This window comes from Epinephelus moara, chromosome 22 (assembly GCF_006386435.1).
Source record: "Epinephelus moara isolate mb chromosome 22, YSFRI_EMoa_1.0, whole genome shotgun sequence".
Classification (NCBI taxonomy): domain Eukaryota; kingdom Metazoa; phylum Chordata; class Actinopteri; order Perciformes; family Serranidae; genus Epinephelus; species Epinephelus moara.
The window spans coordinates 13,389,469-13,406,254 of record NC_065527.1 but is presented as its reverse complement, the minus strand read 5'-3'; the positions used below and the strand labels follow the sequence as shown (position 1 = coordinate 13,406,254).

Sequence of the window (16,786 nt, the reverse complement as noted above, 5' to 3'; positions counted from 1 at the left end):
GATGCTGCAAGCTAGGATGCCCAGGAATACACACCTGGGTGCAAATAGCATCTGCTTAAAAGGTTTGTGGCAATTAAGACCTCAGAAATTCAAATGTAAGACTATTTAATGGCTTTAGGGCCTAATATTTACAGAATTTAAGACATTTTAAGGACATGCAGACACCCTAAGAAAGCCCCACAGGGTTTTAGAAAATGAAAAACAGGATGTACTATGGGAAAAGAATATATTTTCTTCTTCATTTTCAGAACAGATTGTGAGTCACATATTGTGACATATGATTAAAAAAAATCCAATTACAATATGCATAAGCAATTATGGCCTCTTTCTTTTCTGACACAGCAACTCTGAGCTAAATTAAATGCTGAGTTAATGTCTGGTTTCCAGAGCCTCTGAACTTGGCACCTCTGAATAGTAATGTACATAACCAACATGTGTAAATAACCGATTACATTTGTAAATACATAAAAACGAGTATCCAGATTTGAAATCATGGCAGGATGACGAAAACATGAGTTCAGTGAGCCATTCACTCACACTTCTATCATAATTAGACTCAGGGGACGCATCTGGTTGTTTTTTCTCACTAAAAACAAAGAGAGACTACGCCAACACATCAACACAATGCTATTTTCCCCTGCAGGGGTGCAAAACTTCAATGGTATTGCATATTAGGGCAAAACTTAAGTCCAAGTGTGGCTTCTGTGAACACAGGCCAACACGTCTGTCTGATATGGAGACTAATAAAAGGCAGAATTGAGAGATGGCACCCGCTTCATCGTGTATCAGAGGAGACAGACTGCAGAAGGACACACTATCAGACAGAAGTGTAGCGAGTGGACCGCACCAGACTAATTGTCACTATGTAGTTTTACAGAGGGGAGCAGTGATTGAAAACCCTAATGGAATAACACACGCATTCACCCTGGTGTGTCCACTTACACAGAGGGGTGTGCGTACGTGTGAGTGACCACTGGCCAGATAATGATGACCCATAATGCATTTTGTGGCGATACGGGCTGTGGGATCAGACGTGTGCTCAGGGTGGATAGAGTGGATGGGCAAAAAAATGCAGGTGGAGGCATAAAGAGGAGAGAGGCACATAAGGAAAAGGGAGAGGAGAGCATGTTTGTGTCACAAAATGAGACAGGCGATGAGGTAACGAGGGATGGTAAGAGAGAGAGAGAATCAGTACAAGAGAAAGTGAGACAGGGAGCAGAGGAAGGGAGAGTTACAGTCTCACCACATCAATGAGGCTCTCCTGGATCCGGTTCAGTGTGGTTCTCAGTCTGCTGCTGATAAGGCCCAGACCCGATGACTCATACTGTAGAATACACACACACACATATACACACACAGTTAGTGTCGGCACCGTGCAAAAAACACGCTCCTTTATAAGAACACACACTTCAGCAGAGTGTGAAAGCACGCACACACATACACACCGCAACATCTGCTTTCATCTCACGTAGTCGGAGACAAGAGAATTTTTACTTTCTGCTTCTAGTCGAGTCCTATCCGAAAGAGGGAGGAGTAACGGGGAGGAACAGACATCAAACTCAGACAATCACACCAGCTACAGTGGATGACAGACGAGAGGTAAAAGAGGAGCGTGGTGAGGGAGATAGCACAGCAAACACAACATCTAAAAGCCTCTGAAATCCATTTCAGATGTTTTCGATGTCACTTGAGAAAGCAAATCACGCACACCTTAAGGGCTTCAAATCAACCACACCACAAGTGTTGACTAGTGTTTTGCACTCACAAGGCAGGGAAAAACCTTGTGTATGAGTCATAATGCTTCCAGAGATCTACTCTTACCAAGCAAGCAGGGCCCACCACCCTGGCAGTGCCTGCGTCCCTACCGCCATGAGCTGGCAAAGACGGGCTTGGGACGGGCTTTGGGCAATGAATGGACAGCAGAGAGGAAAAAGCAAAATCTCAAATTAAAAAAATACAAAACACAAAACAAAAAACAATTAGTAATGAAAGTAATGGGTGGAATTATTCTACACATCAAAAACTATGCTGTCGCATAAATATCCAATCGCTGTTGAACCTTGTTTCCAGGATACATAGTGGCTGTCTACTTTGTGTTCCCGCATTATCTTGCACTTGTCCTTGAACTGAAACATGCTTCCAGTTCAACATCGTCCTTTTTACATCTCTCAGATGTGATACAAAGCGTGGTGATGTTTGAAAACGTCCTTGAGAGGTTCAGTTTCTGTATCACCATTAGTGCTACACAGCCTGTGAAAACAGTTCTATAATGTCTTCTGTGTCCCCGAAAGAAGCTTTCCAAGGCTTGAAAGAAGACAAAAAAAAACCCAATGTCATCAGAGATAACCTTGATGATGTCATCAGTGGGCTTAAAGGAATACTTCATCTTCGAAATCATCATTTGTATATGAATTACTCACCCTGTGTTATGCTGAGTTTGTGAAGAAAACATTGTTTTTCTTGCATGCCTACAATGAACGAAGAATCCAAACTCAAAGAAAATTCTTGCTGTGTCTCAAATCTTGTACTTCTGTACTTACACTTAATATTTTGAGTGCATGAGTGCATTCACACTGGGAAGTATGGAAAAATGCAGTGCACTATGAGTACCCGCATGGTGCACTCAAAACGGTCAAGAAGTTGAGTGTGGAACTATGGACACTTCTCGCCCTCAATGATCACCATCTTGGCTACGTAGGAGAAGTGGAGGGACCACTTTTCAAACTGGAAATGGCCGAGGACTGTGCGACCATTACCGTCGCTGCATCGTACAAATACATGTGTTTTTTGCACTAAGCACCACTATACTGTTGCCGGGTATAAGCCAGCAGTATGTTAATTGGGTTAATTTAGCCATCTGTAATGATTTGGTACAAGCAAACGATAACGCGAATGCTAATGCTAGTTTGCCAACTAGCTAATTTGCGGTCGGTTTGGTTTGAGACAACATTACCCTGTTGAAATTCACGCACTACCCCAATAAGTACATAATGCACATAGTATACTACATGGAAGTGTACTAACGGAAGTATGTGATTTCAGACACAGCACTGGTCTCATTTCTCCAGTGGTATGCTCAGTACCTCTAAAAAGACAGCCCTTTCCAATGGGGAACTGAACTGAAGGTCAAACTTTGCTCTCTTCAAAGCCAGACTCCATTGACAAAAACAGTAATTTAATGTCACTGAACAAACGAGCTGCTGATGTACCACTGCCTCGATCAGTTAGCTAGTGTGTGTTACTTTGGTGTTTTAAAGGGTTCATTCAGATTCAGCAAAATCACACAATAACACAGACACACACAAAACTGCCAATCAAGGCAGCAGTAGACCAGCAGCTCCCGTGTTCAGCGAGGTAAAATGACTGTTTTTGTCAATGGAGTCTGGCTTTGAAGAGAGCAGCAACAAGTTTCACTTTCAGTTCGGTTCCCCATCAGAGGGGGTCTGCCCATTGGTCCGACAGCCCATTGGTCCGACATCCCATTGTTACGACCATATTAAACCCATTGTTCCGAAGTCCTGTTGTTCCGAAATCATCATGATGCCCTGTGGTTAAGGTCTGGTTAGGTTTAGGCACAAAAACCACTTGGTTAGGGTTAGGAAAAGATCATGGTGTGGGTTAAAATGAAAAAGAAAGTGGCCAACACATAAGCCGTGAGCCTGCTCTGCCTCAAGCCTTTCCCAGCTGACCCAGAGCCAGTTGCGGCGCACCATCAAGGCAGAAATACGCCCGCCGGGAGCCGCTCAGCACCGTGGAAAGCTCCCCACACAACCCGGACCCCAGAGTTAATAACAGGAGGTTATGGTGTTTCATTCTCTCCTCTCTATGACACTTGTATCTCAACCAGTAGTCTACTTTTGTTGCGTTGATGATCCTCTATGGTACACAAATACAGTATAGCCTAGTATAATCATTTTGCATGCACATGTGCGAACCGAAGTGTTTACACCATCAGAGTCTCCTGTGACGCAGAGCAAAATAAAATGCCAACCAACTCTTGCAATTGCTTCCTGTCTTCCTTCAGATAATTGACCCCGGCTGAAGACTATAATTTAAGATACTGGTATTTCACCAGCGGCCAGGTTAGCTTATAGTTGGAGTTACAATTTCCCCTTCAAATGCAAGGCCATTTAGCTCCTTTGGGATGAGGGCTGTGTCATTAAAATAGTGCTCTTAGTGTTACACTTCCCCTAAAATTGGACTTTAAAAAAGGGAGATTGAAAAAAAGAGGTCAAAATTGAAGCAGCAGAGGTCGAGATGTCCTGACTTCTTGACTTTTAGTCCCATAAAGCAAGTCCACCACAGCTTTCATTAGGTCCTCCTTGCTTTCTAAGTGCCCCCGTCTTTAAAACCTCAGAAGTTTTTATTATAAGCCTTTCAGTCTTAAAGGAATACTTCACCCTCAAAGATAATCATTTGTATATTTACTCACCTGGTGTCATGTTGAATTTTTGAAGAAACCAGATTTTTCTCGCATGCTTCTGTTGAACAAAGAATCCAACTATAAGCTAACCTGGCCGCCGGTGAAATACCAGTATCTTAAATTATATTATCAGCCGGGGTCACAATTATCTGAAGGAAGACAGGAAGCAATTGCGAGAGTTGGTTGGCATTTTATTTTGCTCTGTGTCACAGGAGACTCTGATGGTGTAAACATTTCGGCTCGCACATGTGCATGCAAGATGAATATCAGGCATTGTGAGGAACTGTCTGTGGGAGTCAGGAGTCCCGAATGATAAAGAACCATTTCTTGCATTATTGCTCATTTTTCAGAGATGCAATCTATTCACGTGTCAGATACTTTCCTGTTCTGATCTCTCTCTTTCTGCAGCTCTGACTCAACACATCTCTCCCACTTCGCTGTTTCAATATCCAGCCTCTCTTTTTTCTTTCTGCCATCATATTGCAAAACAGATCTGCACAGTACATAGTCTTCTTTCTTTATCTTCCCTCCATCTTTCAATTCACATTATGTCATATTCTCTTTCTCTTACTGTGTCTTTTTTCTGTCTCTTCATGGAGTAGACACCCAGGAGAAGCATCCAAGTTATTCCAATGGGGCAAACTTTTTATATTTTTGTTGGAAACATTATCACTTTTTAAAATACCTAATTGTAACTCTGCCTCTCTTGTGCATCTTTAGCATGTGTGTGACAAGAGTCAATAGTGCAGCTTGACCTGACAGGACCAATACACACAGATAATGGGGTATTTACCCTTTTAAATATTAATGTCACCCATTACTCTTCAACTGGAGAAGTTAAGCAGCTCCATCTTGATTCCAGTGGTGTAAAGAGAGCATAGCCTAGGTCAGAATACCAGCATATGTGCATAGCAATTTCCACAAGCTTTTTAAAGATTCATAGGGGCATTAGCATTTTGCTGTAGGTGCCTCTTTGAGTAAGACTATTAATGAAACGGGCCAGTTCACGATATTACATTTAATGAGGAGTAGACCCACACAGGAAAAAGAAAGTGAGAGTTTGAGAGAGATGCAGACAGAGAGATAATAAATGGCCTGGGAACAGTGAGAGGGAAAAAGCAGAAGGGATAAAAGACGTGATGCTATGTGAAAGGAGCAGAAGGGTGGGAAGGAGCATATGACATATAGTATATGTGTAAAGAGGAGAAGAGAGTAGACAGTGATAAGGAGAAAGAGCAATATGAGTACAGGCATTAAACACACTCACACTCTGTCAATTAACTTATAGTGGTCAGATTAAGACACATGAGAAAAGCGACCTCTTGACAAGTTGTCAAACCAGCGTGTCCCCTTCCCTCATCTCCCCGTGACAAACACACACACACATAGACGTCAATAATGTGCAGCAGAGCGGCCCCCACGGAGCGTTCATCCACTTTATCCCCCCACCTCAATGGGAACGAAGTCATTCTGTTGCTATCATTACCACTTCCCCGAGGGTGATACTGACACAAATGCTGTTTTCTTTCTTTGTGTAGCACAGTATAAACGACATGATAGTCTTAAGATGGAGCAGGGGAAACTGGGCTCCCACACCGTAACCTAACGTTCAACTTAAATTTATGCTGAGAGAGACAGCAATGAAAAAAGACGAGGCAGCATTTTTTTCTCCCCTCATTTCAATGTATATCATCTAATAAATGTGAAAGAATCTAAAATCTATCTTTAGAAATGAATGCAGGCAACTCTCTTAAAGTTCCATACCCCTGATACAGCAGAAGTTATATGTAACTGCAGGCATTTCAATGGAAAAAAAAAATAATACTAAACTCCTGATTACTTGTGGGAGCTTACATTTCTTAATTATTAGTAGCACTGTAATGGATGGTACACATAAAAAAACTGTCCCCAAGAGCATTTTATACCGTCATCAAAAAAAGTTGACAGTAGAGAGATTACAGGAAATGAGGGGAGAGAGATGGGCACGTCATACTGGATGATGAACAGTGATATTGCTGATGATTGTTGAAACCTTGAACCACTAGAGCACCGTCTTGACACTTGTAGACTCGACAGAATACGCCACTGTCTCATTTCTCAGCATCAGCGTGTGTCAACTTTCAGTGAAGTTACAATTTCATCACATTTGTGCCACAATAATTTGTCAAAACCCAACTGCCAGAATAAATGCTGGCACTGTATGTTTCCGCAAACCATGTTTCATGTGTTAAGTTTATATGTTTCATATGTAGTGGATATGTTGAAACTTTATGTTTCTTTGCATTTTAATTTTCAATTTTATGTAACACTTTACTTGAAGGTATCTACATAAGGGTGACATGACACTGTCATGAACATTATGTACATGTCATAAAACTTTATGATTGCTGTCATTAAGTGTCATTCGGTTTTTGTAATGACAAGTTGACATTGTTTGGGTTGTCTTGATTATGACACCTTGACATTAATTTAAGCGACATTACCAGAAGTTGTCTGTGTCATGACAACTTGACATTAACAAGAAATGCACCTCTCATAATAAGGACATCCCAAACAAATTTAATGTCAACTTGTCATGACAAAGACAACTTCTGGTAATGTCACTTTGATTAATGCCAAGTTGTCATAATCAAGACAACCCAAACAATGTCAACTTGTCATTACAAACACCGAATGACACTTGATGACAGCAGTCATAAACGTTTATGACATGTACATAATGTACATAAGTAAAGTGTTACCCAATTTTATGTTGTGACAATGCTGTGGTCAACGTGTGGTAGGTCTAAGAACAAAAACCACCTGTTCAGGGTTACGGAAAAATCATGTTTTGGCCTGTTTCGTCACAACAAACATCGCTGGAAATGTCAGACATGTATTAAAAACCCCCGGTTTTATCATTTGTTGGTCTCGAGCATGGCACGGTGGTGCAGTGGTTAGCATTGTCGCCTCACAGCAAGAGGGTTCAAACCCAGGGTGAGAGAGCTGGGTGGAGTTTGCATGTTGCTGTGCAGAGTTTGCATGTTCTCCCCGTGTCAGAGTGGGTTTTCTCTGGGTACTCCGGCTTCCTCCCACAGTCCAAAGACATGCAGGTTAATTGGTGACTCTAACTTGTCCGTAGGTGTGAATGTGAGTGTGAATGGTTGTCTGTCTCTATGTGTCAGCCCTGTGATAGTCTGGTGAACTGTCCAGGGTGAACCCTGCCTCTCACCCAGTGTCAGCTGGGATAGGCTCCAGCCCCCAGCGACCCCAACAGGCTAAGCGGTTACGGGAATGACATCATATCACATATGTATGTTGACAGTGGAGACAGTTACATTGCTCTTCAACATAAATATACAGTGTTTAATCAAACAGTAGCATAGTGATTAAAAAAATACTGTACCATGTCATTGCGTCCAAAGAATGTGTATACAGCGTACAGGTAGTAGTCAAAGAGCTGTGACACACAGTGGATGACATCGAAGGCGATGGGCTTCAGAATGTTCATCATCTGCATATACTTCCCTGTGCAGAGATAGAGACAGAAAATAAGTAGTTACAAGAAGTGTGTTGGACAAGCTTTATGTACTGCTGGTTGCATTTCTAGGTGTACAGCTCTGGACACACATACTGGGTTTTATTTAAAGTTTTTTTTTACCCTGTATCAGCTGACAACAAATGAAATGCCTCTGTTCTTAAATACATTTTACAGGAGATTAAAAGAGTTAAATTACGAGAAGTTAATCAAAGTGGAACCTCATCCTTTGGGGAAGAACTTGAGCAGGGACACGCTGCATTTGCATACACTCAAGGGCAAGGATTCAATTTAGCAGGGAGGTAATAAAAGCAACAAGTACAGAGGTACAGGGGTGTAACAAGGTTACCATTGACTCAGAACTGATGAATGGAGGGAAAAGAAAGAAGAAATAAACTCAATCTAGCTGGCTGTGCCACTGAGGCAGCGCTATTTCTCTCACACTCTCATTTTTCACGCCCCTTCTCTTGAGTTGTGCACCGAGAACTCAGGGAGCAATCTAACTCCGTCAAAGAGCTGCACAGACTGAATTAGAAGTGATTGCATGGGATCAAACTTTGGTTCAGCTCAGTTTGCCACTTGCTCTAAATCAGTATCACCAATTTTGTGTAGAAAAGACAGAGGAAATCAATTATTGTATTTTGTACTGTATGTGCAGCAAACTCTGAAGTGTAAAAAGAAGATGGGCACTCTAAATGAAAACACCTGGCGGGACCAGATTTTTTTTCTTTTTTCTTTTTTTTTAAATGTTCACTGCTGGAAAGATAATCTTTTCTATGCAGAAAGAAGACAAAAATACTTTTGAAATTTGTGCTACATAAACAGAGAAAACAAAGGAAAAGGGCTGTGTAATTTACTATTGCTCAAGAGGTAGAAAACCTACAACTACCAGAATGCACTGCCGTACTGCACCAATAAACACTCCTACTGGTGGTTGACGTAATGCGAGCTTGGCCATTTTAACACAGAAAACAACATGGCAGCTGGCTGGTAACAAATAATCTCCACTTATAGTCAAACATTAAGCTAAAATATGTTTCTAAAAACCTTTTAGGCAAAAAATGGCTACATAGTCACAGAATATTTGTTCATATTTGATCAGCACTGCCTAGTTTTACAGTTTAAAACTGTATAGCACACACTTCTTGTTCAAAAATTCTCATATTACAGCTAAATAGTGCACTAAAATATGTTTCTGAAGACATTTTAGGCAAAAAAATTGGCAACACAGTGACAGAATCTTGGTTTATATTTGATCACTACTGCCTAGTTTTACAGTTTGATCTGAGTTTAGTCTGAGTTTGAAAGTAAGAGAAAGAGAGAGGGGGGAGTGTCGCTCCCTCAATTCGCTTCCACACTCTTTGTGTCAGTGGTGGCATACAAAAATGCTCAAGTATAAGCTGTAGTTAAGGCAACAGTCCTAGCTTTAAGCTTTAAGTCAATAGCTAAAGTCTACTGGATGACACATTTGAGCAGAGATATGAGCACTGACATATGGATGCTGATAAAACTGAAAGAAAGTTTATTGCACTTCTTTTCCACATACTAGCCACACTGTTACGAGACAAAGCTAGTTAACAATCTGCAAAGTATCCTTTTAAGAATAATGTCAGATCTGTATCAAGCTGAGTTATCAAATTAATTCATATAGCAGAAGATTTATTCACGCCATACGAACCACACAGAAGAGATAACTGCCAAGTCTAATTCCTTTCCACACATGATGAAAATCACTTCAAGAGGGTCACATCTGAGAAGGGCACGATTTGCCAAGGAGAGGCCAAGATGTCTTTAAATCCACGTCACAAAGATGTATGAACACCTCTTTGGAAACGGAAGGTCAGAGCTCAGGCTGAAGGGTAACGATTGTTAGCGCAGCTACGTCACACAGGTGGCGGCAGAGACCTGAGCGTACCGACTGCAAAGAGCTGCTGGCTTTAATAGTGACTAAATAGAAACCTCAGCAGGCTGGAGAGGATGACCACTGCAGCTGGGAAGCTCTCACGGAGAGTTAGAGTGTGTGCTGTGTGTGTGCGTGTGAGGGACTCACCGACAAGCCGGATGACGTTGAGGGTGGTGTTGGTGAGGATCGGTGCATTGGTCTTGTTAAGGTTGTAGTCGGACTTTTTCTTGCTTCTTATGGTCTCCCGGGACACGCTGAAGCATGAAGGGCGTGAGGGGGTGAGACAGAAAGTAGGGCAGAATCATGAGAATAGGTGAGACTCAGTAATATATCTTAACATCACTAATCCTCAGCAACGATCGGCCAGGTTCAAAAACCTTCACGGGGGTCAGAGTCTTGTAATTGATAAATCAGAACCCATTACACAATGCAGGGGACAGAGGAGGACCCCGGTGGTGAAGTCTCTGAACTGGTGATCTTGGAGTACCAGACCCCTGACACTGACTATTGAGCCATATTAACCAGCAATCATTACATGGGCCGTCTAATTTCTGGATGTGACCATGCGACCCGTTCAGTAATTAACAATTAGTGATTCCTGCTTATAAGAATGGGAAATTAGAATTTTAGTGACTATAGGCTAATGTCAGGTTAATACACATAGGGAGTAGGAAATTGAACGCGGTGAGATTTAAAGCAAAAAGTACCAGGCGATGTCACATCTGTGAAATAACAAGACTCAACGCTGAGCACGAACATCACGATACCATGAATAAGTCATTGTATATTACATGACAGGAAATGATTATTAGAAAAATGCTTCTGTAATAAGGAGCTACTGAATAATAAATAGTATTGTATGTCTTGTTTCCCGTGCAAATCCGGTGTGAAATTTGATGTCAGCTCTCAGATATGCACAAACGCACACAATCCTGGGTTCTTAATCATTCAGTCCACCACATACACATGACGAAAACATTATAAACTGAACGAGGAGGGTAAAAAAATAAAAAAATAAAAAAAACTCTGTCATGCTCAAACAAAAGCAATAAAGTCATAAATAATTCCAGTTATAACATGCTACAGCGGTAATTGCTTGCATTAATCATACAGTATGACTTCAACACTCGCTGATAATGACATGAGAAAAATACAAAACTTCCCTAAATTGCATTCAGATTTTCTCTTTCAAATGAAAATGAATCATTTTACACAAGGTGCAGAGGAGCATGATTGCCTCTGCTTTTGTTAAGCAGTGACTGATCTTTCAATAGTCACCAATCAAGATGGAGGAGGTGGGAAGAAAGAGAATTTTTCATGTGTAGACAAAAAAGCTTTATACGAGCTTTCTGCCTACTTAGCAGGGTTAGGCAGAGGGGAGCTAAAATTATCATTGCTAAATGCATAAAAAGTGTGTGTAGAACTTCCTTGATGAAAGACATGTAATTTTGTTTTGTGTCTGTGATTAACATGAGTTACTTATTTTTCCGTGCACATGTTCATTTACTTTAAAATAGCACAGGGAAGAAGGATGGACACCTGGATATACCGCGTACCGTTTCAGTGTTTCCCACAGAATTAGTTCATGACGAGGAGGTGTCAGCTTTCTTATTTTTGTGTGTGTCCTTTTGTGATCTGCGTCCCCTGGTGGTTTTTGTGGTCCCGTGAACACAGTGCAAGTGGAACCTTATTTTTTCCCCCTTCAGCAGCAGTTTGTTGAGTTTGAGCCGCATGGTGGAGAATTGTTTAGTCGGTCAGTTTGTGGTCGGATCAGTCGGAGCTGGACAGATCAGACTGGTGGATTAGATTAGAGGAGCAGGTGCTGCAGAGGTGAGCGACAGCAACCTTTCTGTTACTGCCATTACACAGGTTAGATGCAACGCTGGACTGTGGGTAGCGCGGTTTCCGAGGGAACATGGATTAACGATGGATAACACTAAAATGAGAACACTGTTGTTCTAAGAAACGGAGCATACTGTTTCTATATATGAATTAATGAACTGTTAAATTTCACTGTAACTGCACTTGGCATTCTGCTGCTCGGTCTAAGCCCAAAGTCGGTCTTTACTCCGAGAGTGTGATGCCCTTAATAACGTTGTATTTATTGCAACAGCATTACGAATGAGCAGTCCAGCTCCAAATATAGAAAACTGACATGTGAAATGAAATGTTGCGGCAAATGCTACCCAGATAAACGTGGAAAACCCTACACACGCTGTTGCGTAAAACAATTTGACTGGGAACTGACCTCTTGAGGGGGACATCGCCCGTCTGCTCATCAACGTAGTCCTGCTTTAGCTCCTCGGGGACATCACTGTCACTGTCGTAATCTTGATACACACTCTTCTCCAGCTCATCTGACTCGTACTTGAATTGAGGAAGATCAGATGGAAGTCAATGGAAAACAGTCAAAAAAGAAATGCAGTCAAACTGAAGTGAGCACAAGGGTAGAAAACAACGCTGTTACAACATGCTGTGAAGCTTTGCTGACACATCACTAGCTGTGGAAGTGTGAAGTGTGAAGAAAAAATGATGCCATGGGGAAATCATGTCATCAGATAAAAACTGGCTACTGAAGAAGAAACCGCTGTAAAACCAAATTGTGTGAAAAGGCTGTGATTAAATGATCTAAAATAAATTATTAAAGAGAAAGTACAACCTCCCAGTCGTTTTGTCCTAATGGGTGCATAACTATGAAAAGACTGGCTTGAGGAGGAAAAGCAGAAAATTAATTCACCTCCCAGAGGAGAGTCTGGCTAAAGCTTCCCTGAAATAAGACAATATTTTCTTTGTCCTTAACGGCAAGCTCAGGCAACACAACAGCCATATAGAAAGGATTACAAGCTTAAGAGCGAGCCGAGCTAGGGCTCCTGTAAGCCTGACATGTTAGACAGTGCAATATTGCTTTTGATGTTGAGCCTGGAAGGATAATACATCAATATATAAAAAAGTGCATGGCGTGTCAGGTTGGCGGGGCACCTGTGTAATTTCTTGAAGTAAGGTTTCGTTCAACAAATAATGCTGCGTTCACATTGATTCAGGCAGATGGTGGACAGTTGCTGGTATTCTCTGCTGGCTTCACCTAAGTTTACCGCCATGCGTTCATCCTCTAAAATGATATCTGGTCCGATGTCCACCGTCTGACTCAGTCCAAGCGAATGCAGCATAAACCTTGAAGGTACAACTAACTTATTTTGGACTTTATACTAGTCATAGGAGGAGCAGGTAGCTAATCTGTCCAGCTAGCAGCAACCCAGGACCATGAAGACAGGCAGTGTTTGTGCTGAGGCTGCCCATCAGTGTCTACTGAAGCAATTTCTACGCTTCACTGGAAATCTGCAGCTACCAGAGAGGCACTGCTGGTGTGTGTGATAACAGACTAGAAACTCCCCTCAACAAACAAGAGGGCCCTGACATAAGTGTTTATTGATTTCGTTGCGTGTGTTGGGCTGTTGTTTAACATACTGATACATGCATTGCCTACTATGTTTCCAGATTAAGATTCACTAGGCAAAGCGGAAGTGCTTGCTTTGAGCTGCTGGACAAGACAAGAGGCTCCTGCTCCGTCCAAAGCTCGACTGTTTTTGTGGGTTTGAAGATGCAGTTTGCACAAAGCACACTGACAGATGCACAGCGACACAGGCTCTCAAAGAAAGCAAAGAATTCTCGTCTGTCAACTGCATTTGGCACTTAAGTGGCCTAGTAGTTTAACTTTGCTTTAAATATTGTCCTGCCTATTTATATTTAACAAAAGAAAGAAAGAAAAAGAATAAAATGTTTTCTAAGAAAGAAAAAGGTGTCCAGTATTGGAGGGCTGGAGTTTTGCACAGAAAGTTGTTGAATCCAGTTGGATGAGGACCCACACATTTACAGGAAAACAACTACATGACAAATACATAGAGCTCCACTCTCAATCTATTATTTGCCCAGCTGCTGGATCTACCCATGGATTTCATTTGCTTTTTATATCACAAGTCAGACAATGTGCCAGAGTGTTACAATAATCACTGCACGTTCTACACTGCTGGCCCTGCACCGCTGATAAAAGTTTGTTATGGCTCTGGTGATGACAGCTTGAGAGCTGCTGTAAACAACTTAATGACCCACAGTGATTATGTCCCAATTAATCAGCCCGGCTCTTTATCGACTGGCTTGGTGATGCACCTCAACAGGTAGCCTTGTTAATTATACATACTCATGTAAGTGGGTGTATCTCACTGGAGGTAATGAGATTGAATCATAAGACATGATGTCACACGGTCCACATGTGGAAAGACAATATAACATGGCGACCACTGTGTTTCACAGTCGCCACTTACCCCATTAGATGCCAGCACATCCTCTGTCTCCTCCTCTTTGTGCTCAGCGTGCATCTCAAAGGGGTTTCCCTCCTGAAGGTACTGCTGGAACAGAGACAGCTCCTCCTGAGCCGGGCTGGTCGAAGAGGCTGCCTGTCTGCTTGGGGAAACGGACGGAGAACGACACTGGCCCATGAACTTAAACTCCTGGATTGGAGGAGATGAGACAGAGACAGAAAAGAGATGGATGTAAGTTTGTAAGTTAGCAAATGGGGCACAAAGGAAAAGAAACGGAGGTCTAGAAACTGGAGCTTTTCAGAATTTGCTCTGTGTTATTATCTTACAAAAAGCCTACAGTATAAAATGATGCTGATCATTAATGGCTGCGTTTGCAAATCAGCAATCGTGATAAGGCTGAAAACAGTGGTAGAAAATAGAAAATAAACCGTTGACATAACAGGTCATGTCAGGTGACAGGTGCATGTTCTTATGGAAATATCTTGGCTCAAAGGCAAGAACGCAAGCAAACTGCCTGCTTGCTCGGCAACCTGCTTCTTCATGCATTATTTTGTTCCCTTCAAGTCATTGACCTTCAACAATGGGCTCTCCTTAGGCTATAGATGGTATTAGATGACAAGCCTTCCTGTATTATTTATTAATCAGGAAATGCTCCAAGTGCTCCTGAAATCATTTTAAAAGGATCATAGTTGTGGAGTCAACAATGATCTGTCGGGTGTGGAAGAACTTCAGTGATAAAAACAGCTGCAAGTGCCAAAACTGATGTGAGGAAATGCAAAATTTGGGTACAACTGTAACAATTCAGAACATAATCAACCAAATGTGACAAACATTAAAAAGATAAGAATCTAAGTGCAATGATAATTTGTTCTGTCAACAGAAAATCAGGAGAAAATATAAAAGAAATTTAAGAGAATGTTGCTGCATGAGGCTCAAAGCACACTGCCTGTTTACAACACAATAATGTAAACATATGCAGTTCTGATGGTGGTGGTTTTATTGTGAAGTCTGTTTGTTACAAAATGTGCCCAAGCAAAACTGACATGATGGGGAAAACAAGATGCATGAAAATGAAAAAAAAAAAAAAAAGGAATTGAATTAACTCCATTTATCTTTCCGACATCTCTTTCTTTCCATTTATCATTTCTGCTTCTAGGTGAAGTGAGCTGAACTCGTTACAAGCACAGCGATCTTTCCTTTGAGCTGGTTATGGAATAAATCCACGAAATAAATATTTTGGTTGCGGCTGTACATGATCTATTTGGCACTGATATGTTAAGTTTCATAACTGTTATGAGTGTGGGAAATAAAATCCTCTAAAATACACATCAAAAGGAACCATTTTATCTTCATCTGTCTTGTATGATGTGCAGTGAACTGTACTCCCCCGTGCTGATACACAGGCTGACACACTTGCACACACACACACACACCCACATACACGTACACACAGAAGTCACTGAGCAGGATCCCCCGTCTTTCATATCCTTATGCAAATCTCACAGTGGCGGGGGTGCAATGAGTGACAGTGAAGAATAAATGAGTGCTACTGTCAGTGCTTCGCCTTCTCTCCTCGGCGATGTGGTTCCTACTCACATGGAGCTGGGCGATGTTAAAGTTGGACTTAACAGGGCAAAGTTCCCACGTCTCATTTTCCAGAAACATCCTCAGCTCTTCCAGTCGTGCCCTGAGGGGATGAGAAGGAAGATAAGGGAACATGCAGGGAGAAAAAAAGTAAAAAGAAGTAGAAGAAGACACAAGAAGAAGCAGACGTGTCCACTGCTGACCTTGTGCCAGCAGTGTGTTCGGGTCTGTTTACATGTGTTCCGAGAGTCCAGGCTGAATGTACAGACATCAAACAGCCAGCAAAGGTCACTGATACATAGTGAAAAGGAAGAGGTGTGCGAGACTCTCTGTTTGTGTGTGTGTGTGTAACATGTTTTCATGTTAACTGTCATCACAGCTCAACACAGCCACCCTGACAGTCACCCGCAAGGTCAATATCAGGTCTTTCTGTGTGAAATGTCAGAGCAGTGTTGACTTCAAACACTGCAGTGGCTCGTGCGACTTGTCTTAAAGGTGTTGAAAGAATGAGAAGTGAAAGAAATGGAAGCCTTGAGGCAAAGAAATAAAGAGGGGATATCAGTTGCATTTGAAGCGGGTTCATTTTGCACACACTGGCATCTTTCCCCTACACTTCCTAAAATGTAACGCATTGAGAATTAAAGAAAACATGTCAATCAATCAGAGAAAATGAGGCAGGAAAGCAGAAACAACCAATGGCACAGCTCGTAGATATTAATCATGTCTGAACCCTGACAATGTCACGCTGTCCTTTGCACCCGCAGGGGCCAACAATACACCCACCCCGATGACTGAGTGTGTGACTGCAGGCAGCTGACAGACAAACGCAGGCATCAGCCAGTCAGAGTTCACTGATGGGTAATCTCTTTTGGGAATGACACCCAGCTGGAAAATGAATCAAACCTAATGTAAAGATGATGCATGGTGGAAGCCTCCTGGGCAGCGGTGCGGATGTGTGAGTATGTGAGAGCATGTGTGCACACTGCTGCGGTTGGTGATGTGCCTTCATAATGCTGTCTGGTGTCCCCCTCCTCTTCCTCTTC

At 42.0% G+C, this 16,786-nt stretch overlaps 1 protein-coding gene across 1 annotated transcript in view; it reads right to left on the bottom strand.

Annotated features, from left to right (window-relative positions):
- Positions 1–16,786, bottom strand: part of vps50 (VPS50 EARP/GARPII complex subunit) — a 129,852-nt gene that overhangs the window by 39,067 nt on the left and 73,999 nt on the right. Inside the window, exons 17-22 of the mRNA XM_050034838.1 lie at positions 15,756–15,846; positions 14,163–14,348; positions 12,092–12,210; positions 9,991–10,097; positions 7,809–7,930; positions 1,244–1,324 (exon numbers count right to left, since the gene is read on the bottom strand). Of these exons, the coding sequence (XP_049890795.1) occupies positions 1,244–1,324; positions 7,809–7,930; positions 9,991–10,097; positions 12,092–12,210; positions 14,163–14,348; positions 15,756–15,846 (706 nt within the window). The remainder of the gene's footprint in view (positions 1–1,243; positions 1,325–7,808; positions 7,931–9,990; positions 10,098–12,091; positions 12,211–14,162; positions 14,349–15,755; positions 15,847–16,786) is intronic.